The 20266-nt window shown below is 40.2% G+C and overlaps 1 protein-coding gene across 1 annotated transcript; it reads right to left on the bottom strand.

Moving 5' to 3' along the window:
• Positions 1 to 1430: 1430 nt before the first annotated feature.
• LOC137947930 (hydroxymethylglutaryl-CoA synthase-like) lies at positions 1431 to 6212 on the bottom strand. The gene is made up of 12 exons (XM_068793788.1): positions 6003 to 6212; positions 4630 to 4736; positions 4388 to 4520; positions 3923 to 4066; positions 3498 to 3656; positions 2874 to 2947; positions 2704 to 2779; positions 2553 to 2608; positions 2343 to 2430; positions 2101 to 2241; positions 1865 to 2014; positions 1431 to 1771 (listed from the first exon to the last, which is right to left on the bottom strand). The coding sequence occupies exons 1-12, from the start codon at positions 6072 to 6074 to the stop codon at positions 1565 to 1567; spliced, it is 1407 nt and encodes a 468-aa protein (XP_068649889.1). The 5' UTR covers positions 6075 to 6212; the 3' UTR covers positions 1431 to 1564.
• Between the last annotated feature and the right edge of the window lie 14054 nt (positions 6213 to 20266).

The following is a 20266-nucleotide window of genomic DNA, read 5'->3' as shown; positions in this document are numbered from 1 at the left end:
TCAAAAGGAGTGTATAACTGACCTGCACCAAAGACATGAGGAAGAGTCCGTCACTTGGTTTAAACAATAGGTTAGTTGTGTCCATTAACTAAATGAACTCACGATCTATAGGTTTATTGAATATTTCTGATATCATCTAATTTATTTCAAGTCAAAACTCTAGTAGTTTGTATACAACTTGAAATCAACAATGATACATTCCGTCTTGGAATGGGTCATATATCAAGTAATGGTTACTCTGAGTTGTATTGTTAATAATATGAGCATCCATACCAAGCAACTTGAGGTAAATTGTGGGAATTAAAACAACAATATAGTTGTAAAAGGGTATTACGAAGATCATTGTCTAGATTATTATGGGGTTGTCACAAATATAATCGGATTACGATAGTTGGGCAATAATTCAATTTATGTGCTCAAGTGCAAGTAGTTCGATACAAGCAACAATGGACAACAATGTTAGAATATCATAGATTTGGGTCAATGACAACCCTTTTGTATTAACATTTCAAACCGAACGGGTATATTAGACGGAAGACCCAAAAAAAGGTGGTTTGCAATGCATTGTTCAAAATGTGGTGATGAAAAATGTGTTTGCTGTGTTAAAGCAAAAGTTATCCACAATTGATGAAACGATTACGTACAAAAAAGAGTTGTAAAATTTTAATATCCATGTTGACCAAGTGGACAATGATGTTGATGATTTGACAAGATCAGATGTTTCTCCAAATCATATCAGTGTATCAGTGGTTGAGGATGAAGATGACGTCGAGGACGTAAAAGAAAAAGACGAAGTTGAGGTAGGGGACAAGTTTAATGACGAAAAAGATGAAGCATGAGAAGAAGAAGAAGAGGTTGACTAGGAGGTTAAAGAAATCAATGAAGATGTACGATATTGTTAGGTAAGTAAAAATATTTCAACATGTGTGCCCATGTTTTCAGTTTTGATCAATTAAGCCCATATCTATCGGGTCGTAGTGCCCAACCCTAACTTGACCCTTTTATCAAACGGGTCATGTGAATAAATGCGTATCCAACCCATTTGTGACTCGGGTTAGGTAAATGGAATCATGTTTAGATTGAATGACCGAGTCAGGTGAAAAACTGCCACCTCTGAAACTAATTCTGAATAGAAAAACAAAGAAAGCTCTGCTGTGGATTGCAAACTTAAATGGCTGCGTCAAACATTGGAGTTCATAAGGTAATGGAATTACTCTTTTAGGTGAATCAGAAGAGAAAAGCCACACTAGAATTCTTAAAAGCCACCTGCTCGGCAATTGTCTCCCCTGAAATATTGAAAAACAAAGGCATTCCCTCTCTTTTCTGAAATATTTACAAAAAGGGTTTTGTACCAGAAGGACCGAGTTCCACCATTTTTATCCAATGGTTTTTGGCTACCGAAAGAAAAAAACGAGAGAGCAAAAACTAGGTGACAACAACAACAAAGACTTATTCATTACCATTACCATATCCGAACAAACAGCTTGCTAATCTGACAATTGATCAGCGAATACAAATTACGAAGCCTAACCCTTCGAGAAAATAAGCACTGGCCTAACACATTTTAATGGCCGTTAGAGATCAAACCATTACCAGACGTATCTTTGTTGCTGGCTACCTTTGCGTAGAAGCGACGGTACATGGAGTCCACTTCAGTAAGATAATATGTTCCAGGCAACAGTAAGCTCCTGTCCGGGTTGGTAACAAAACCCTTTGCCCCATACCTGTGCTCCATCAGCTTCATATTTTCAACGAAGTCTGCTGGTGCTAACTGCTCATGAAGCAGAAACTATTATTATCGGTTGTTCGAGGTAGTTTTATAACTTTTTAAAGAAGAAAGAAAGAAAGAACGAAAGGAACCTACCACATGTCTGGACTCCAGCTTGTTAGAAACATCTAAAACTTCGGCAATTTTCGATAGACTGAAAGGATGTTGTCCTTCTTGTAGTTGAAATGAGAACATAGTGGATGACAACCCACTACCGTATGAGAACAACACCAAACGTTTACGCCCCTAGAAAAAACAGATTCGGGAAATTTCTGATGAGGAATTTGAGATGTAACGAAATTGATGAGAAAATGCTTATGACCGGATTTTACCAGTGTACTGTTCTTGCTATACAGGACTGAAGCAAATGCAGCATAAAGAGATGCAGTGTACATGTTCCCGACTTGTTTTGGCAGCAATGTTGACGGTTGAACTTTTTCATCATATAATTGCTTCGCTAGTTGCTGGGATGCCTGAAGACAAATATTATCTAACTATCGCTGTTAGATTTCACAGAAACTACATAAAATAGTACAAATTAGTTAATGTCAAACTACAATGATTCCTCAAGCACCTTTTCAAGATCACGACTTTGGTAGCTCTCATCACCAGTAAGAGTTCTAAACGACTCCAACTTTTCTGCTGCATCCTTTTCAACAGAACTAGAGTAACAAAGCAAATGGAATCACAAAGCAATCAGAAAATGACACAAAGTACATTGTGAATTACTGGATTGTCAATAAAGAATTGCCAATAGATATCTACAGACATAAGATGTAACTACCTTGCATTCCTCAAGAAGTCATTGAAGAATAATCGAGCAAAGCTCTTCTGCACCAGCTGTCAACACAGTCCAAGAAATGGGGTAAATTAACTTTTATTGAATAATATTTAGCACAATCAAGAGTTAGACAAAGACTGCAGTCATTAGATACCTTGTTGTAGGGTGAATGAAATACAAAGTAATCAGCATCAGCAATTGAAAACTGTTTCCCCTCATATTTCTCAAATCTAAAGATAGACACAGGTAACATTTACTTCAAGTTACGAACAAAGCAAACAAAAGACTCAAGGAAGACAAAAAGCCTCTTATTTATTAACTTACTTATTACAAAAACGCTTATAGCAAGTGTCAAGAGCCATGAGATAGCAAGTCTGTGAGAGCTTTCCATCAACAACCTGGGGGCAAGAGTTTCACGCATAAGTGCACATAGCAGATTTTAAATCAAGAACAAACATGATATGAAGCCTCGATATTATGTGCACAGAGGCATAGGTACCCAAGCTAGGCCTTCACTTCTTGCATACATAAAAAGCAACCATGTGCAAAAGCTAAGAAACTCAAATATTACAAAGACACTGCAATCATGCAAGTTGCACCCATCTATATAGCTTTTAAACTACTTCAAAGGTTCTCTGGAGGAGAAAAAGAGACAGTGCCTCTACATGCAACGGACATCCAGAAGGAAGAGAAGACAGAAATTAGGGAAGAGAAAGAAAAGATAAAAATGCTGCAAGATCAGTGAGTACAGAGGCTAGCAGTTTGAAATTTCTTTGTATGTACTACTAACTTTCTTGATCAGTTAGAGATGCACACTTTACTTTACAGGTGGGACAATTACATAGGCAAGATAGAAGAGCAAATTCGGTTGTTGATAAACATATGGGAAAAAAGTTAAATCAATAAGGCATTGAAAAAATGAACATCTTAAAACATAAGGGAACTCACAGGATATTCACTGGCAAGATTGGGCTTGTAGAAGTCATAGACATGAGCCATGTGTGTCCCTCTTAGTTTACTTTCAAAAGCAATTGGAGCATTGGGCCCAATCAGCATGGCAATTGCAGCTGCTCCTCCTGTAGGGCGAGCTGGTCCTTCTGCATAGACCTGGAAGAGGAAAAGTAACCGTTTAGGAGAATCCTTTCAAGTCTCAAAATAGAATCTTACTTTCAGATTTCAAATTTTTTTCTCTGCTAAACAGTTTGCTTCACAAGACAGCCCCATTCAATCTCCCCTTATTTATTACTAATTTGAAGTTTATTCGCCACCTCTAGATCAGCTAAAAATATATAGATCGAGATCAAAGGAAAATACAAGCAAAGTGATTCAAGTAGCCTGCATCTATGTAAAATTAACACCATGAAGAACCATACCGCACTGTCTGTGCATACAACAAGACCATAGCGCCCATCCCAAGAGCTACTTTCCACCCAATTCACGCAGTTGAATAAAGCTGCAGTTCCTCCATAGCATGCATTTGTTGAGTCAACTCCTTCTATGTCAGTGTTCCCACTCTCCTGATTGCCATTCAAAGTGCATTGTAAGTTGAAAGACTAAAAGCAAAACACAAACTCAGAAACTGCACTAATAGTGATAGGGAGTAGCAACCCGAAACCATCTTCCTTTTAAACCTCTTTCATATACGGGATGTGAATAGAACCCAATCTAGGAGGCTTGAACCCAAGACCAAATAAAGAAACATCTCAATGTGATCACTGAGGCAAGGGTGCAATCAGCCTTTTATTTTTTTGATAGAAAAACAATAAAACTAGAGATACAAGAGTTTCTGCCCTTGTTTTGCTCATTGTACCATGGATAGTGGAAAGAGTGGATCAAACCTCAAAAATTCGCATCAGCCAAGTCTTTATGGATTTGCTCTTGTCGATCACGGTCTCACTGCCTACTTCAAGGCGCCCAATTTGCTTTGGATCGATTCCATATTTTTCAAGAAGAGAAGCAACAACAGTCAAACTGCAATTCAGGAGTAAGGTAAGTTATTATACAAGTCTCACAGCCATAAGCTCTAGATGCATATCTAATTTAGCAGACGACAGGAATTATGAGTAAGTAAGATTCATACCTCATTGAGATGACATCTTCCTGCTCTGTACAGAAAGCCATACAATCCTGACCAAGTCCAATAGTGTACTTGCCTTTGCTTGCACCATCAAAAACCTCCATAGCATCCTACGATTTGCATAAAAACAAGAAAGGGTCTTAAAAAAAATGATCCATATAAATAGTTTTTTTTTAGAATGAATAAATAATTTTAAATAACCAAAAAAATGACTTTGAAGCAACTTTTCCTTTAGCTGTAACTACACATGCACATTTGGCTAGAAAGCTCACTAATTAGCAGAACAAAAATATGGAAGAACAGAACAGCAAGAACAGAAACCAAACAAGACAAAAAAAAAAAAAAAAAAAAAAAGACAACAGCAACAATAACAACAAATCTAACAACAATGATTAGCAAATGAAGACAGACTTAACACCTGCCTGGCGAGCAACAATTATACAACAATCAGATGAAGACAGATAATTGGAAAAAGCAAATATGTATAAGAAATAACATGAAATTTAATAGAGATTTAAAATTGGATGATAGAAAAAGGTCCACTGCTTTTATCGTTCACCTTAGAAAGTGCTCCAGCAACCATAAACGTATTGACATGAGAAGTTTTTAACTGTTAAGGCTACTAGTCAAAAGTTATGTGGAACAATTAAATGACGAATAGGATATTCCGCCCTGCAATTCTATATTATACAGACAGGTAGGAAACAAGTAACAAATTGCTCCAAGGAACCACCGTATATACCTCAATCATTAATTTAAGATTATCAACTATCATATAGTGTTTTGCCTTTGATTAAGGTACATGCAACAAAAACATTCATTTCGGTGAAGTAATATATCTCAATCCAGAGAAACCAATTTCAAATTTTCACAACAAAAGGAGTAGAGAGAACGAAGAGAATTATCAGAAAAGTAAAAATACTGAAAAACCTTAAAAAAATTCCAGACGAAATGAACACAGATGTAGTGTATTTAAACACCAGCGAAACGTCATTTGCAGAGAAAAATAAAAAATAAAAACGCGCCGAGAAAAACATTGAACGTGAGCATTCAAATTTACCATTTCGTCTACAGGTTTCATCACTATGACAAACATCCTTGTCAGTCTTCGTGAATACACAGAGACAATGTTTAATAAAGCCAGTAACCAACTCTTGCTTACACATAGAACCTCGAAATCAAATCAATCAACCAAAAAACAAGACTTAAAACAGCTTTCATCGCTCAACGGAAAATTCCTCAAAATGCAGCATAAACGATCTCCAAACTCTGGAAACCAGAGATCCAACCTCGAAGGAAAAAAACTCATCACATGCAAACAGGTATGACAAGAACCAGTTGTAAACATGTACAAAAAAAAAAAAAAAAGCAATCACCTGCTGCACACATGTAGGAGGGAAGTAAATATCGATGGCAAGGATTCCAACGCCTTTCTGCTGCGACGCCATGTCTCCCCTCCGCAAGTACGCAAACCCTAGATCAGATAGAAATAGAATTTGTGTCGTGCGTCGCCTGAAAGAGACGGAGAGGGAGGGAGGAAATGGAGGGGGCGCGAATCCAAGAATCTCGCAGAGATGCAGAGAAGATGTCACGCGGGCAGTTGGAAAAAACGTCGAGGAGGGAACGAGTACAAATAGCCACACCTGGCGAGTGAGAGGGAGTTGGTAGGTAGGGCCTGGTTGTTCGGATTTTTACAGGTTTTGCCACTCAGGCGAGATTTGGATGAGAATTTCGATTCCCTTTTCGATTCCCAATAATTAATTTCTCTTGTGCGAAATGGCTGCGCTGCGCTGTCTTTCCTTTCGCTGACGCCCACGCTTCGCCATGTCCAACGGCTGCGTAGACCGAGCGGCTGCTTCACCGCTGGGTCCCACTGTTCCGCTAGAATTGTGAATCTCGTGGACTCTTTTTCTCTTTTATTTTTCCTTTTATTTATTGGATTGTAATTTGGATTAGGGAAATTTAGGTTTTTACTTGATTTTTAAAACTTAATTTAGATAAATGACGAAGATTTAAACTTATTTAGAAAAATACCAAACTTTGACCCGTCAATTACATATGTTCACAGTCAAAGGTCACATGTAGGTTTTGACCAATTACGTGTCGTCACATCATCACGCCACATTAATACTAATGACACATCAATTGACATATCATCACCAAGGTAGTAAGCCACATCATTAAATGACAAAAAAAAAACCATAGTTCAAAATATAACATGGCAAACCATGTCATTATCCATGTAATATCTTTTGTCATCGATTTAAAATATTTATAAATTTCAAATTTTAAAAAATAGATTTTAAAAATCAAATTTATCAATACATTATATTACTTTTTTATTTAAAATAATAAATTAAAAAAATAACTGTTACCTATTTAATGATATGGCATCTTACATGGGGTTATATCGTGTTGGAATGGTGACGTGATAGTTGACATGTCAATCGACTCATCGAGTGCTGATGTGTCATGATGACATAGCGATGTGTAATCGGTTAAAGCTTACATGTCACCTTTGACTGTACTCATGTATAATTAGTCGATCAAAGTTGGGTATTTTTCTAAATAAATTCAAATGGTTGTTATTTATCTAATTAAGTTTTAAAAATTGGGTAAAAACCTAACAAAGGATAAATACTTTATTTAATTAGTGTATATGGAAATATCTTCCTTCTAATAGAATTAATTACTGATTCAATTTACCATACCTTTGTTTTGTTCCCCGTTTTCACCCAAACGGATAACAACTTATTCAATATCTGATTTTTTATTATTTTTATTTACAGGTAAATAAACGGATAATAAAAAATTAAAATTAAAATTTTAATATCACATAAGATTCATAAAAAACTATACAACATTATAAAAATAATAAAATATCTTTATAGTATTAAAAAAATTATTATCCTCTACTTTTCCTAGAACTCGAGTAAACAAGAAATCAGGAGCAGAAAATCGATTATCCATATCCATTTTATTTATAAATCAGATAAATAGACTCAAATTCCTAAATGATAACTATTGTTCTTCCACATCCTTCAAGTAATTAGATAATCGGGTAAAATCATGATTCCTAAACAAAATACTTTATTTTCATCAACAAATACGACGTCGGGTACTAGGTTATGTACTTAATACATAGTAGAGACCAAGTGATCTCAATTTGTAATTGTCATCCACTTAGGTAATTAGGTTATGTACTTAATTCATAGTAGAGACAAGTCATCCTCAATTTTACAACTAGTTAGGTCTAAAGCAAATGTCCCACGTGAAAATAGGTGTTATGAGCCATCTTTCAGGAAAATGTTGCTATTTGACGCAAAAACACAAGAAATTTAGTTTTTTAAGGTTCAATATAAGACCACGGTCACCAAACGCCAATTGACTAAATATACAGGCGGGGAAGAGTCGGGAGCACGCGGTCGCTGGTATTTGGGATTTTTGCGAATTTCTTTGACTGTCTTTGTACCAGAGGAGGTGAAAGAGAGAAATCAAGCCGTCGTCGTCACTCGTCAGTTTCGGACTGCAACTCCTCTGTCGTTCTTCACGCAGCTTCTTCTGACCCACGACGACTCTCAACAACAAAGATTAAATAAGGAAATTAATCAAGAGAAGTCAGATATTTTTTGCAGTTTCAGAGTCTTCTCTCTTAGGATAGGATCACCAAGACTGAGTATATCATCAAGGCATTAGTTGTAAAGATTGGATCTGGAAAACCCCTTTTATTGATTTTAAATTTAAAATCTGATGATGTGTGATTTGCAGAAATAGGGCAGAGCGTATTGTTACGGGACCTAGGCCCACTGTCCACCCATTGGGCCAATTTAAGGATACATAGAGGAGGTTCTAGTCCAAGCTCTTTATAGATGGCCCAACACATGCTCTAGAAGGAAGGATCTTTAGAAACTCTCTAGAAGGTCCCGCACATACACCAAGTTGGATCCGGTATATGTACTTGGGCATACATCCTAGTATTGTATATAGGAGTCTAGAAAGGTCCATAGTTAGATGGTAGTGGAATAGTCCAGAAGGATCCAACCCATTGGATCAATGACAAGTGTACATAATCTAGAACATTCCTTGCTCCCCTTAAAACTATAAATAGGGGAGAACCTCTCATTTGTACACAACTCATTGGAGTATAATACAATCTCTCTTGAGCAGGTCCCTTAAGTCCTCTTCAGTTCTCTTATTGATTTCATCGGGCGAGTGAGTGTAGCCCTTGCAAGTAAGAGTGAGAGTTAGGCTGACTTGTGTATCGGCAAAAGGAGTTTGCACACAAGTGTCGCACGGGTTAAGCAAAGGAGTTGCGACCCCGTGACAGTTGGTATCAGAGCTTCGGTTCGAGAGGGGAATTGCTGAGGATTGTTGTTGCGTCATGGCCAGCGATTCGCAAGTGACCAACGTGTCGGTGGAGGGCCAGTCTTCAAAGACGAAAAGAGATAGGTCAAGGGATTGAGGTCGGGAATCCGCTTTGGATGCTCGTATGTCTATAATGGAGGCTCGGGCTGGTAAGTTCGAACAAACTCTCTCTAAGTATTTGAACAAATCGAAAGCTTTTGTAGATGCCTTGCATAGTCTTGAAGCCGACATGCGAAGTGCGGTAGAGGTTTTTAAAACCTTGAATGAAAAGACAATAGAGAAAGTTGAAAGCATGTCGGAAAGGCTTGAGACTATGGAAGGAAAAATGACTAGCCTCCGCGAAGAAGTAGTTGAGCTCGAAGATGTTAAAATTCGATTGACCGTATTGGAGAAGGCAGTAGCTTTTGGGGGAAGGCTTGGACCGAAGGAGTTCGCTCCAAAGGTCAAAGTCCCGGAACTTAAGAGCTACAATGGGAAATGAGATGCCAAGGACTTGGAGAATTTTCTTTAGCAAATGGAGCAATACTTCAAAGTCGCCAAGATTTCGAAGAAAGCCTTGAAGGTGGATACAGTCACTATGTATCTCACCGACGATGCAATGCTATGGTGGAGACGGAGGTACGTTGATGTGACCGAAGGCCGTTGCACTATAGCAACGTGGGAAGATTTCAGGAAGGAGATCAAGTCTCAATTCTTCCCAGAGAACGTGGAGTACTTAGCTCGGAAGGATCTAAAGTGGCTAAAACATACGGGGTCTATTCGAGAATATGTCAACCAGTTCACAGCCTTGCAGCTAAATATATCTGACATGGCTGAGAAAGACAAGCTCTTCTTCTTCATGGATGGTTTGCAACCGTGGGCGGAGCAAGAGTTGCAAAGGCGGGGAGTCCAAGACCTGGCCACCGCACTCTCAACAGCGGAGAAGTTGGTCAAATTCACAAAGAAGGTTGAGGGCTCAAACAAAGACAAAAAGGGCAAGCCTAACCAAGGTAAAGGCGGGGGAGACAAACCGAAGTACCAGAGGGAAGAAGGCAAGAAAACCAGCTATGATCAAAAGGGCAAAGGTAAGTTCGTCCCTCGTCGCTCTGGTTGTTTCATTTGTGACGGAGACCATAGAGCTTTTGAGTGCCCAAAGAAGAAAGCTCTCAATGCCTTGTTGGTGAACATGGAAGGTCATGAGGAGGAGAGCGAGAATGAGGAGGAGCCTAAGATGGGGGCACTTAGACTCCTCAATGCCATGAAGGGGCAGGCACATGTGGAAAAACCTGCTGCCCATTTAGTCAAGGACCTCATGTATGTAGACGTGTGTCTAAATGACAAAAACACACGTGCTATGATTGACACGGGAGCCACTCACAACTTCATCTCAGGAGAAGAGGCCAAGAGGCTGGGTCTCAAGTTGGAGAAGGATGTGAGTAGGATGAAGGCGGTCAACTCTGAGGCTAAACCAGTGATTGGAGTTGCAAGGAGCATCGCCTTTAAGGCAGGAGAATGGCTAGGCACCATTAACCTGACAGTAGTGCCCATGGATAACTTCAAGGTCATTCTCGGAATGGAGTTCCTTAGCTCGGCCAAAGCCATTCCTATGCCATGCTTAGGTGTGTTAAACTTTCTGGATGAGAAGGCACCTTGCATGGTCCCGGTGTTGAAGGATGGCAAGAAGATAGGTAAGATATTATCGGCTATGCAGTTGGTCAAGGGCCTCAAGAAGGGTGAGGTAACCTACTTGGCCACTCTGTTAGAAGAGAAAGACGGGATGCCCATGCCGCGAGAAGTTGAGAAGGTCCTTAGTGATTTTAAGGACGTCATGCCGCCAGAGCTGCCCAAGAGATTACTACCAAGGAGGGAGGTCGATCACCAAATCGAGTTGGAGGCCGGTTCAAGACCCCCTGCGCTAGCCCCATATCGGATGTCGCCACCTGAGCTGGAGGAACTAAGGAGGCAACTACGAGAGTTGCTGGATGCTGGATTTATACGACCGTCGAAAGCCCATATGGAGCCCCTGTATTGTTCCAGAAGAAGCACGATGAGACCCTTAGGATGTGCATCGACTACCGAGCACTCAACAAGGTAACCATCAAGAATAAATATCCGATTCTGCTCATAGCAGATTTGTTCGATAGGCTGGCTGAGGCACGGTACTTTAGCAAACTTGATTTACGATCGGGGTACTATCAAGTGCGGATTGCTGAAGGAGATGAGCCCAAGACTACTTGCGTTACCAGGTATGGAGCTTACGAGTGTCTAGTAATGCCTTTCGGCTTGACGAATGCCCCAATTACGTTTTGCACTTTGATGAACAAGATCTTTCATCCATACTTAGATCGATTCATGGTGGTCTACTTGGATGATATCGTGGTCTACAACCAAACGTTAAAGGAACACTTTGACCATTTACGAATTGTTTTCCAAGTACTACAGGAAAACTCTCTCTATGTGAAGAGAGAGAAGTGCTCTTTTGCCTTGAAGGAAGTCTCGTTCCTTGGGCATTGGATCGGAGATGGGCAGATCTGGATGGACAAGGCCAAAGTCCATGCTATAGCCAAGTGGGTGGTACCCACGAAGGTGACAGAGCTACGGAGCTTCTTGGGCCTTGTCAACTACTACCAAAGGTTCATCGAGGGATACTCGTAGCGTGCTGCTCCACTCACAATTTTGTTAAAAAAGAACGTCTCATGGCTATGAACGGAGGAGTGCAAAGAGGCGTTTGAGGACCTTAAGGGCGCAGTAATGGCGGAACCAGTGCTTAAGTTGGCGGACCATTCCAAAAATTTTGAGGTACACACTGACACTTCTGACTTTGCCATTGGAGGGGTATTGGAACAGGATGGACACCCTGTTGCATATGAAAGTCGGAAGCTGAATGAGACGAAGCAAAAGTATATGGTTCAAGAGAAGGAGATGATGGTCGTGGTATATTGCCTAAGAACATGGAGGCACTACTTGCTTGGCTCTCGCTTCATTGTTAAGACGGACAATGTGGCTACAAGCTATTTTCAGACCCAGAAGAAGTTGAGTCCGAAGCAAGCGCGTTGGCAAGACTTCTTGGCCGAGTTTGATATGGTGATGGAATACAAGTCTGGACGGATTAACCAGGTTGCGGACACCTTGAGTCGGAAGGCCAAACTTGCCGCCATGAAGCTCGAACATGTGGCCACGGTAAGCAAACTTAATGAGACCTTGCGAGACCGTATACGGGAAGAGCTTAACAAGGATGATGTGGCCAGAGGCATCATTCAAGCTATCGAGGGTGGAAGGACAAGGAGATTTTGGAAAGAGGATGGGCTTCTCTACACCAAGGGGAACTGCCTCTATGTGCCAAAGTGGGGCACCCTCAGAAGAGAATTGATGAAGGAATGCCATGACACCCTGTGGGCTGGCCACCCAGGATAGGGAAGGACCCTTGCTTTGTTGGAGACTAGTTACTATTGGCCCCGGATGGCGGACGATATAGACGAGTACGTGAAAACCTGCCTAGTCTGCCAACAAGACAAGGTTGAACATAGAAAACCGGGAGGGTTGCTGGAGCCATTGCCTATATCGGAACTACCGTGGGAGAGAATCTCCATGGATTTCATATCAGCGTTGCCTAAGATGGATGGGATGGGGTCTATCTTAGTTGTGGTAGATCGGTTCTCCAAGTATGCTACCTTCATTGCTACTCCAACAGATTGCACTGCAGATGAAGCAGCTCGGCTGATCTTGAAAAACGTGGTGAAGTATTGGGGAGTCCCTAAGACGATTATAAGTGACTGAGACCCTCGGTTCACTGGGAAGTTCTGGATGGAGATGTTCAAATTTTTGGGGACAGAACTTTGCTTCTCCACAAGCTTTCACCCCCAAACAAATGGACAAACAGAACGTGCAAACGCATTGCTGGAGGAATACCTAAGGCACTTCGTGAGTGCAAATCAGAAAGATTGGGTGAAGCTTTTGGATGTGGCCCAGTTTTGCTACAACTTGCAAAAGAGCGAGTCAACAGGCCACAACCCCTTTGAGTTGGCCACCAGCCAACAACTTCTCACACCATTGACAGTAGGGACCAGCTATGAAGGCAAGAGCTCTGCAGCCTACCAGTTTGCTAAGAATTGGCATGAACAAGCTGACATAGCAAAATCTTACCTACACAAGGCGGCTAAGAGGATGAAGAAACACGCAGATGGAAAGAGGCGGCCACTTGAGTTCAAGGTGGGGGACCTAATCATGATAAAGTTACCACCCCAACAATTCAAAGCTTTGTGCGGTAAGCACAAGGGGTTGGTAAGGAGATATGAAGGGCCCTACCCCATCATCAAGAGAGTAGGAAAGGTTTCATACCAAGGCCAATTCCCACCATCCCTCAAGATCCATCCGGTCTTTCATGCAAGCATATTGAAGCCCAACCATGCAGATGCAGATGATCCCTCACGTGGAGTTAGCAAACGTGCACCACCGTTGATGACTTCGTCATTTGACAAGGAGGTGGAGTACATCATTAGCGATCGCGTGAAGAGACGAAGGGGAGTCCAGCCTAAGACTGAATACCTAGTGAAATGGCGTGGATTGCCAGAAAGTGAGGCTACATGGGAAGAAGCTGAGGCGCTGTGGCAGTTCGAGGACCAGATCACGAAGTACAAGGAACGCAACGAGGACGTTGCGTGAATTAGGCGGGGGAGAATGTTACGGGACCTAGGCCCACTGTCCACCCATTGGGCCAATTTGAGGACACATAGAGGATATTCTAGTCCAAGCCCTCTATGGATGGCCCAACACATGCTCTAGAAGGAAGGATCTCTAGAAGCTCTCTAGAAGGTCCCGCACATACACCAAGTTGGATCCGGTATATGTACTTGGGCATACACCCTAGTATTGTATATAGGAGTCTAGAAAGGTCCATAGTTAGATGGTAGTGGAATAGTCCAGAAGGATCCAACCCATTGGATCAATGACAAGTGTACATAATCTAGAACATTCCTTGCTCCCCCTTAAAACTATAAATAGGGGAGAACCTCTCATTTGTACACAACTCATTGGAGTGTAATACAATCTCTCTTGAGCAAGTCCCTTGAGTCCTCTTAGGTTCTCTTATTGCTTTCATCGGGCGAGTGGGTGTAGCCCTTGCAAGTAAGAGTGAGAGTTAGGCTGACTTGTGTATCGGCAAAAGGAGTTTGCACACAAGTGCTGCACGGGTTAAGCAAAGGAGTTGCGACCCCGTGACAGTATGCTCTAATACCATGTAAAATAGGGAAGTGTATTTTTCAGTGTGTTAATTTCTATTGAATGAAGAAGTCATTTATACAAGAGTTTTACAAGTTATAATCGTAATTCTTGCTATTTTATATTTCATTGATTGAGTTTATCATTGATTTCTATCGTGATTTTCTTAACACTCCTCCTCAAGGTGGAGAATGAATGTAAAAAACTCCCAACTTGAGCATCATAGTTGAGAAGGCTTCATTTTCCAATGGCTTGGTGAACACATCCGCAAAATAATTTGTTGAAGCAACATATTTGGTTACAACCAAATATCTTGTATTTTGTCACGAATAAAATGACAATCTATCTCTATATGTCTGGTTATTTCATAAAAAATGGGATTGGTTACTATGTGTAAAGCCCATGTGTTATCACAATATAACAGTGTTGGCTTCGGATGTAATATTCTCAACTCTGTCAATAATGACCATAGCCAGAATAATTCACAACATGCACTTGTCATGGCTTTATATTCGGTTTCTACTGAGGAGAGAGATACAATTTTCTGCCTCTTTGTCGGCCAGGAAATAAGAGAAGATAAAAAAAAAAAACACAATAACCCGTAGTGAATCTACGAGATATTGGACAACCAACCTAATTTGAATAAAAAAAGCTTGCAAGGTTAAATCATTTTGAGAAGGGAAAAACAAACCTTGTCATGGACTGCTTTTTAAATAACGCCATACACGCAAGACAACTTCCATGTGTGGTTTGTGTGGTGCATGCATGAATCTATTTAACACATGGACTAAATAGGTAATATCCGACCGGGTGATAGTCAAATAAATTAGGCATCCAATAAGTTGCCTATACTGAAATGGATTGTTAAGTAATTCTCCTGAATCTGAAAGCTTTATGTTTTGCTCCATTGAAAAGTTCACAGGTTTAACACCCAAAAATCTACCATCTTTCAAAATTTCCAAAGTATATTTTTGTTGCGAGATGGAAATACCTTTCTTTGACACAACTTAAAAAAATACTTCAAATCACCCGAATATTTAATCTGAAAATGGCTAAGTAGACAATTTTTTAGAGCTAATATGACATTGACATCATTACCTGTAATAAGAATGTCATCAACATATATCAATAGAGCTGCAAAAAAATTTCCTTTCCAATATGTGAATAAAGAGTAATCTGCTTTGGATTGAACAAATCCAGCAGCTTGGATAGCTGTAGAGAATTTGACATACCATTGTCAAGAAACATGTTTTAAGCCATATAACGACTTGTGAAGGCGGCACTCAAGATTCTCTCCCTTTCGTTGAAGACCAAGAGGTGGAGACATATAAATTTATTCATGGAGATCACCATGAAAAAAAACATTGTTGACATCAAGTTGGTGAAGAAAAAAAACAAGTGTGGTTGACTTCTAAAGCGGCCAATTCAGTTTGCATTGCTTCTTGCCAATGGGAATGAGAATCTACTTTCATATAAGATGTAGGCTCAATATCTTGACTGACGACAATAGTATAAGAGTAATGTTGTGGTGAGTAACGATGATCAGAGACAAAATTACTAAGAGGATAACGCAAACCTTTTTGTGGACCTGATGACAAAGGCGACAAAGGGTCATGAGACATCACTTGGTTGCAGACATAGTCATGTAAAACCTAGGGAGGGTTATGAAGACGCTGGGAATGGCGTAAAATAGGTTCGAAAGGAAGAGTAGCAGGTGATGGTAGAGGAGGAATTGGAATCGGTGGTAACGGTTGTTGGTAAGGATCGGGTACAAAAAGAGGAATCACCGGGGCTGAATTTGAGAGAGTGGATGGAATGGACTCATAAGTAAAAATAGTTTCATGAAAACCAACATCACAACTAGTGAAAATTTGATGAGTGGTAAGATCATATAACTTGTAAGCTTTCTGACCAACTGGATAACCAAGAAAAATATAGTGCTTGGCTTGAGGAACGAATTTATGGGGAACGTGCACATCAGTAGCATATGCAAGACACCCAAAAAGTTGAAGATGGGAACAAGAGGGGAGCTTGCCATAAAGCCGTTCAAAAGGATTTTGGTGAGAAATGAGTGATGTGGGCAAACGATTAATTATACGAACAATAGTAGAAACACATTCTGCCCAAAAATGTAAAGGAAGATGGGTTTGAAAATGAAAAACTCAAGCTGACTCAAGAATATGACGGTGTTTGCGCTCTACAACCCCATTTTGTTGGGGAGTACTGACACAAGAATGTTGATAAGTGGTCCCTTTTTGTTTAAAAAATTCTTGCATGGAAAAGAATTCTCCACCATTATCAACCTGAATGTTGGATATAGAAACATGAAACTGTGTTTGGACAAAAGAGAAAATTGACAAGTAAATGTTGTGTTTCACTTTTGTGATGCATAAAAAATACCCATGTGAATTTATAATAATTGTCAACAATAGTCAAAAATTAGTTCGCATCAGAAAGAGATGTTGTTTTATAGGGGCCACAAATGTCACAATGAAATAATTCATAAGGTCTAACAGACGAAATTCAACTAATAGAAAAATGAACTCTACTTTGTTTTGCAAAAGCACAAAATTCACAAGCATTATTAGACTAGAAAGAGAAATCTAACAAATGTTTTTTCATAAAATCTAATCTAGAGGAAGATAAATGCCCCAATCGGCGATGCCACAAGGCGGTGGAGGAGGTGACCTGATGAGTAGGTGAATTAAAGGAAGTGGTTGCTGCAGATGGAGTTGGATGTTTTGGCTTCTCTGATGCTAACACAACCAAATGATAAAGTCGGTCTCCTTGTTCACCCAAACCAATCGTCCTTCTCATCATCAAATCCAACAAAATACACCAATGAGGGAAAAAAGTTATTGAAAAATTAAGATCTTTGGTTACTCGACTTACCGACATTAAATCCACCTTAAAGGAAGGCACACCAAACACATTTTTTAAAGTAACAGCGGCAGTCAAAGGTAAATACCCAATGGAAGTAATTGGAGTATGTTCTCCACTTGGCATAACAACCGGTGGCAAAAGAGTGTTCTTGTTGCTATTGACGAGCAAAGTTGGAGATGAAGAAATGTGGTCTATTGCACCATTGCTGATAATCAATTGATGGAGTCGTAATAATGTTTGTAACAAACCTGAGGAAGCAGCAGTAGCATTAGCTTTATGTTGAGCCATATGCTCAACAATCTCCACCTTAGCGAATATTCACCCCTTAAGAAAAGAAAGTATAACTTAAGGACTCCACCTGGAACAATAGTTTGGGGGCCATCGCTCATCTAGTAACTAGAGACATTTATTAAGTCCAAGCAGTGCTTGAACTTATATGTAGTAACAGGCTTTGTCAACATGTCTGCTGCATTCTCAGAAGTGTGAACTTTTTGAAGCAGTAGTTCACCTGATGAAACCAATTCCCTGATCCTGTGAAACCTCACATCTATGTGCTTTGTCCTCGCATAATACACTTGATTCTTTGCCAAATAAATGGCACTTTGACTGTAACAATGCAACTGAACTCCACCTTGTTGGACACCCAGCTCCTTAACCAACCCTATAAGCCACAAATCCTCCTTGGCAGCTTCAACTACTGCCATATACTCTGACTCAGTAGTAGATAGTGCAACTATAAACTGTACCATGGACTTCCAACAAATAGGTCTTGTCACAAGAATAAATACATAAACTGTGGTAGATCGCTTGTCATCCAAGTCCCCTGCATAGTCTGCATCCACATATCCCATAAATGAAGGAACACTCGGTTGCCTGTTGAACATGATGTCATAGTTTGTAGTACCCCTCAAGTATCTGAAAATCCACTTAACTGCATCCCAATATTGTCGACCCGGATTTGAAAGAAACTTGCTAACCACACTGACAGCTTGTGCCAAATCTGGTCTTATACAAACCATAGCATACATCAAACGCCCCACTGCATTGGCATATGGGACCTTTGACATGCCATGAACTTCATCATTTGTCTTTGACCACTGAGCGATAGACAATCTAAAATGATTCGCCAAAGGTGTACTTACTGGTTTTGCATTACCCATGCTGAACCTGTCCAACACCTTCTCAACATAGCTATGCTGAGATAGCCATAATCTCCTGGAAGCTGTCCCTGTGAATCTCCATCCTACGAATCTTCTTGGCCGTACCCAAATCTTTCTCAAATTCTTTGTTCAGCAAAGTCTTCAACTTATTGACATCACTCATATTCTTTGCAACAATCAACATATCATCCACATAAAGTAGTAAACAAATAAAAGAATCATCATCAAGGCTTTTAACATAAACACAACAATCATACACACATCTTTTGTAGCCAATTCGGATCATGTAAGAATAAAATCGCTTGTACCACTGCCTCGAAGACTGCTTTCAGCCCATAAAGTGATTTCTTTAAATTACAGGCCAAATGTTCCTATCCAGGTGACTAAATCTTCTGGTTGTACCATGCAAATCTGTTCCTCCAAGTCACCATGAAGGAAAGTTGTCTTTACATCCATCTACTCCAACTGCATGTCCGAATGTGCTACTAATGCCAATACTGCCCTGATGGAGGTGTGTCTGACCACAGGGTTAAGACCTCATCATAGTCAACCCCTTTCCTTTGTGAGTAACCCTTTGCTACCAGACGAGCCTTGAATTTTCCCCCCTTTTTTCTGATACTGTTTCTTTCTTCTTATAGACCCACTTGCACCCTATCGCTATCTTCCCCTTGGGAAGCTCCACCAAGTCCCATGTCTGGTTTTTATGCAGAGACTCCATCTCCTCCACCATAGCACCCATCCATCTACTTTTCTCTTGGTTTTGTACTGCCTCCTGAAAAGTAGTAGGATCCCTGCTACTAGTAATAAGTGCATAAGAAACCAAATCTTCAAAACCATACCTGCAGATGGCTTGATAGTGCGTTTGGGTATGTCTGTGGCTATACGGTGATACTGTTGTTCACCTGAGCTAGAACTTTTTGCATGCTGAGTATCCTTTTCTCTACCATGGTTCTCTAGCTCCACCTGCACCACATGCTCATTGGTGTTGCAATTTTCTAGCACATGTTTCTCTTCTTCCTGAGTACGCTGCAACATGGCTTTTTCATAAAAAAACCACATCTCTACTGATCACCATTTTGTTTGCCTTCGGATCCCAGAGCTTGAAGCCTTTCACCCCTTTCTGATAGCCCAGAAAGATACATTGTCTAGACCTCACAACAAACTTCAACCTCTCCTCACTAGAAACATGTACATAGGCTGGACAACCAAACACTCTCAATCCAGAGTAGTCTACCTCACTGCCTGTCTACACCTCCTCTGATCTAGTGTTGCTCTAGGTGATTTGTTAATCAAGAAACATGCCATATTCACTGCTTCTGTCCAAAAGTTCTTTGCAAGCCTTGCATTCAACCTGAGACATCGAGCTTTTTCAGTTATACTTTTGTTCATCCTTTCTGCCAATCTGTTCTGTTGTGGTGTCTTGCATACTGTGAAGTGTCTCTTAATTCCATGTTGCTTACACAACTCTTGAACTTTGAGTCTGTGTACTCAGTACCATTGTCTAATTGGAGACATTTAATCTTCCTCCCTGTCTGGTTCTCTACTTCAACTTTCCACAACTTAAACTTGGCAAACGTTTCTGACTTGTGTTGCATGAAGTACACCCAAAATTTTCGTGAGTAGTCATCAATAAAGGTCACGAAATACATGTGTCCTCCTCGGGATGCTACTCTTATTAGCCCTCAAACATCTGAGTGAACATAGTCTAGAATCTCCTCTGTCTTGTGTGTGATTGCCTTGAACTGCACCTTATTTTGTTTCCCAAAGACACAAAACTTGCAGAAATCAAGTTTGCATATTTTGATACCATTCAATAGATTTCTCTTATAAAGCTCCATCATCCTACACATTTCCATATGACCTAACCGTATATGCCACCAGACTGTACAGTTTGACTCAAACTCTATAGCTGCAACTCCACCTATAACTGTGGTACCTTGTAGTGTATAGATATTGCCAGATATTTTCTGTCCCTTCATCACTGTTAAGACACCTTTACTAACTTTCATTGTTCCACTTGTAGACTTGTAACTATA

Source organism: Aristolochia californica, unplaced genomic scaffold (genome assembly GCF_029961685.1).
Source record: "Aristolochia californica isolate CCGP_79_NKW_82.1479 unplaced genomic scaffold, dmAriCali1.0.hap1 SCAF_13, whole genome shotgun sequence".
Classification (NCBI taxonomy): domain Eukaryota; kingdom Viridiplantae; phylum Streptophyta; class Magnoliopsida; order Piperales; family Aristolochiaceae; genus Aristolochia; species Aristolochia californica.
This window is presented reverse-complemented; position numbering and strand designations above follow the sequence as displayed.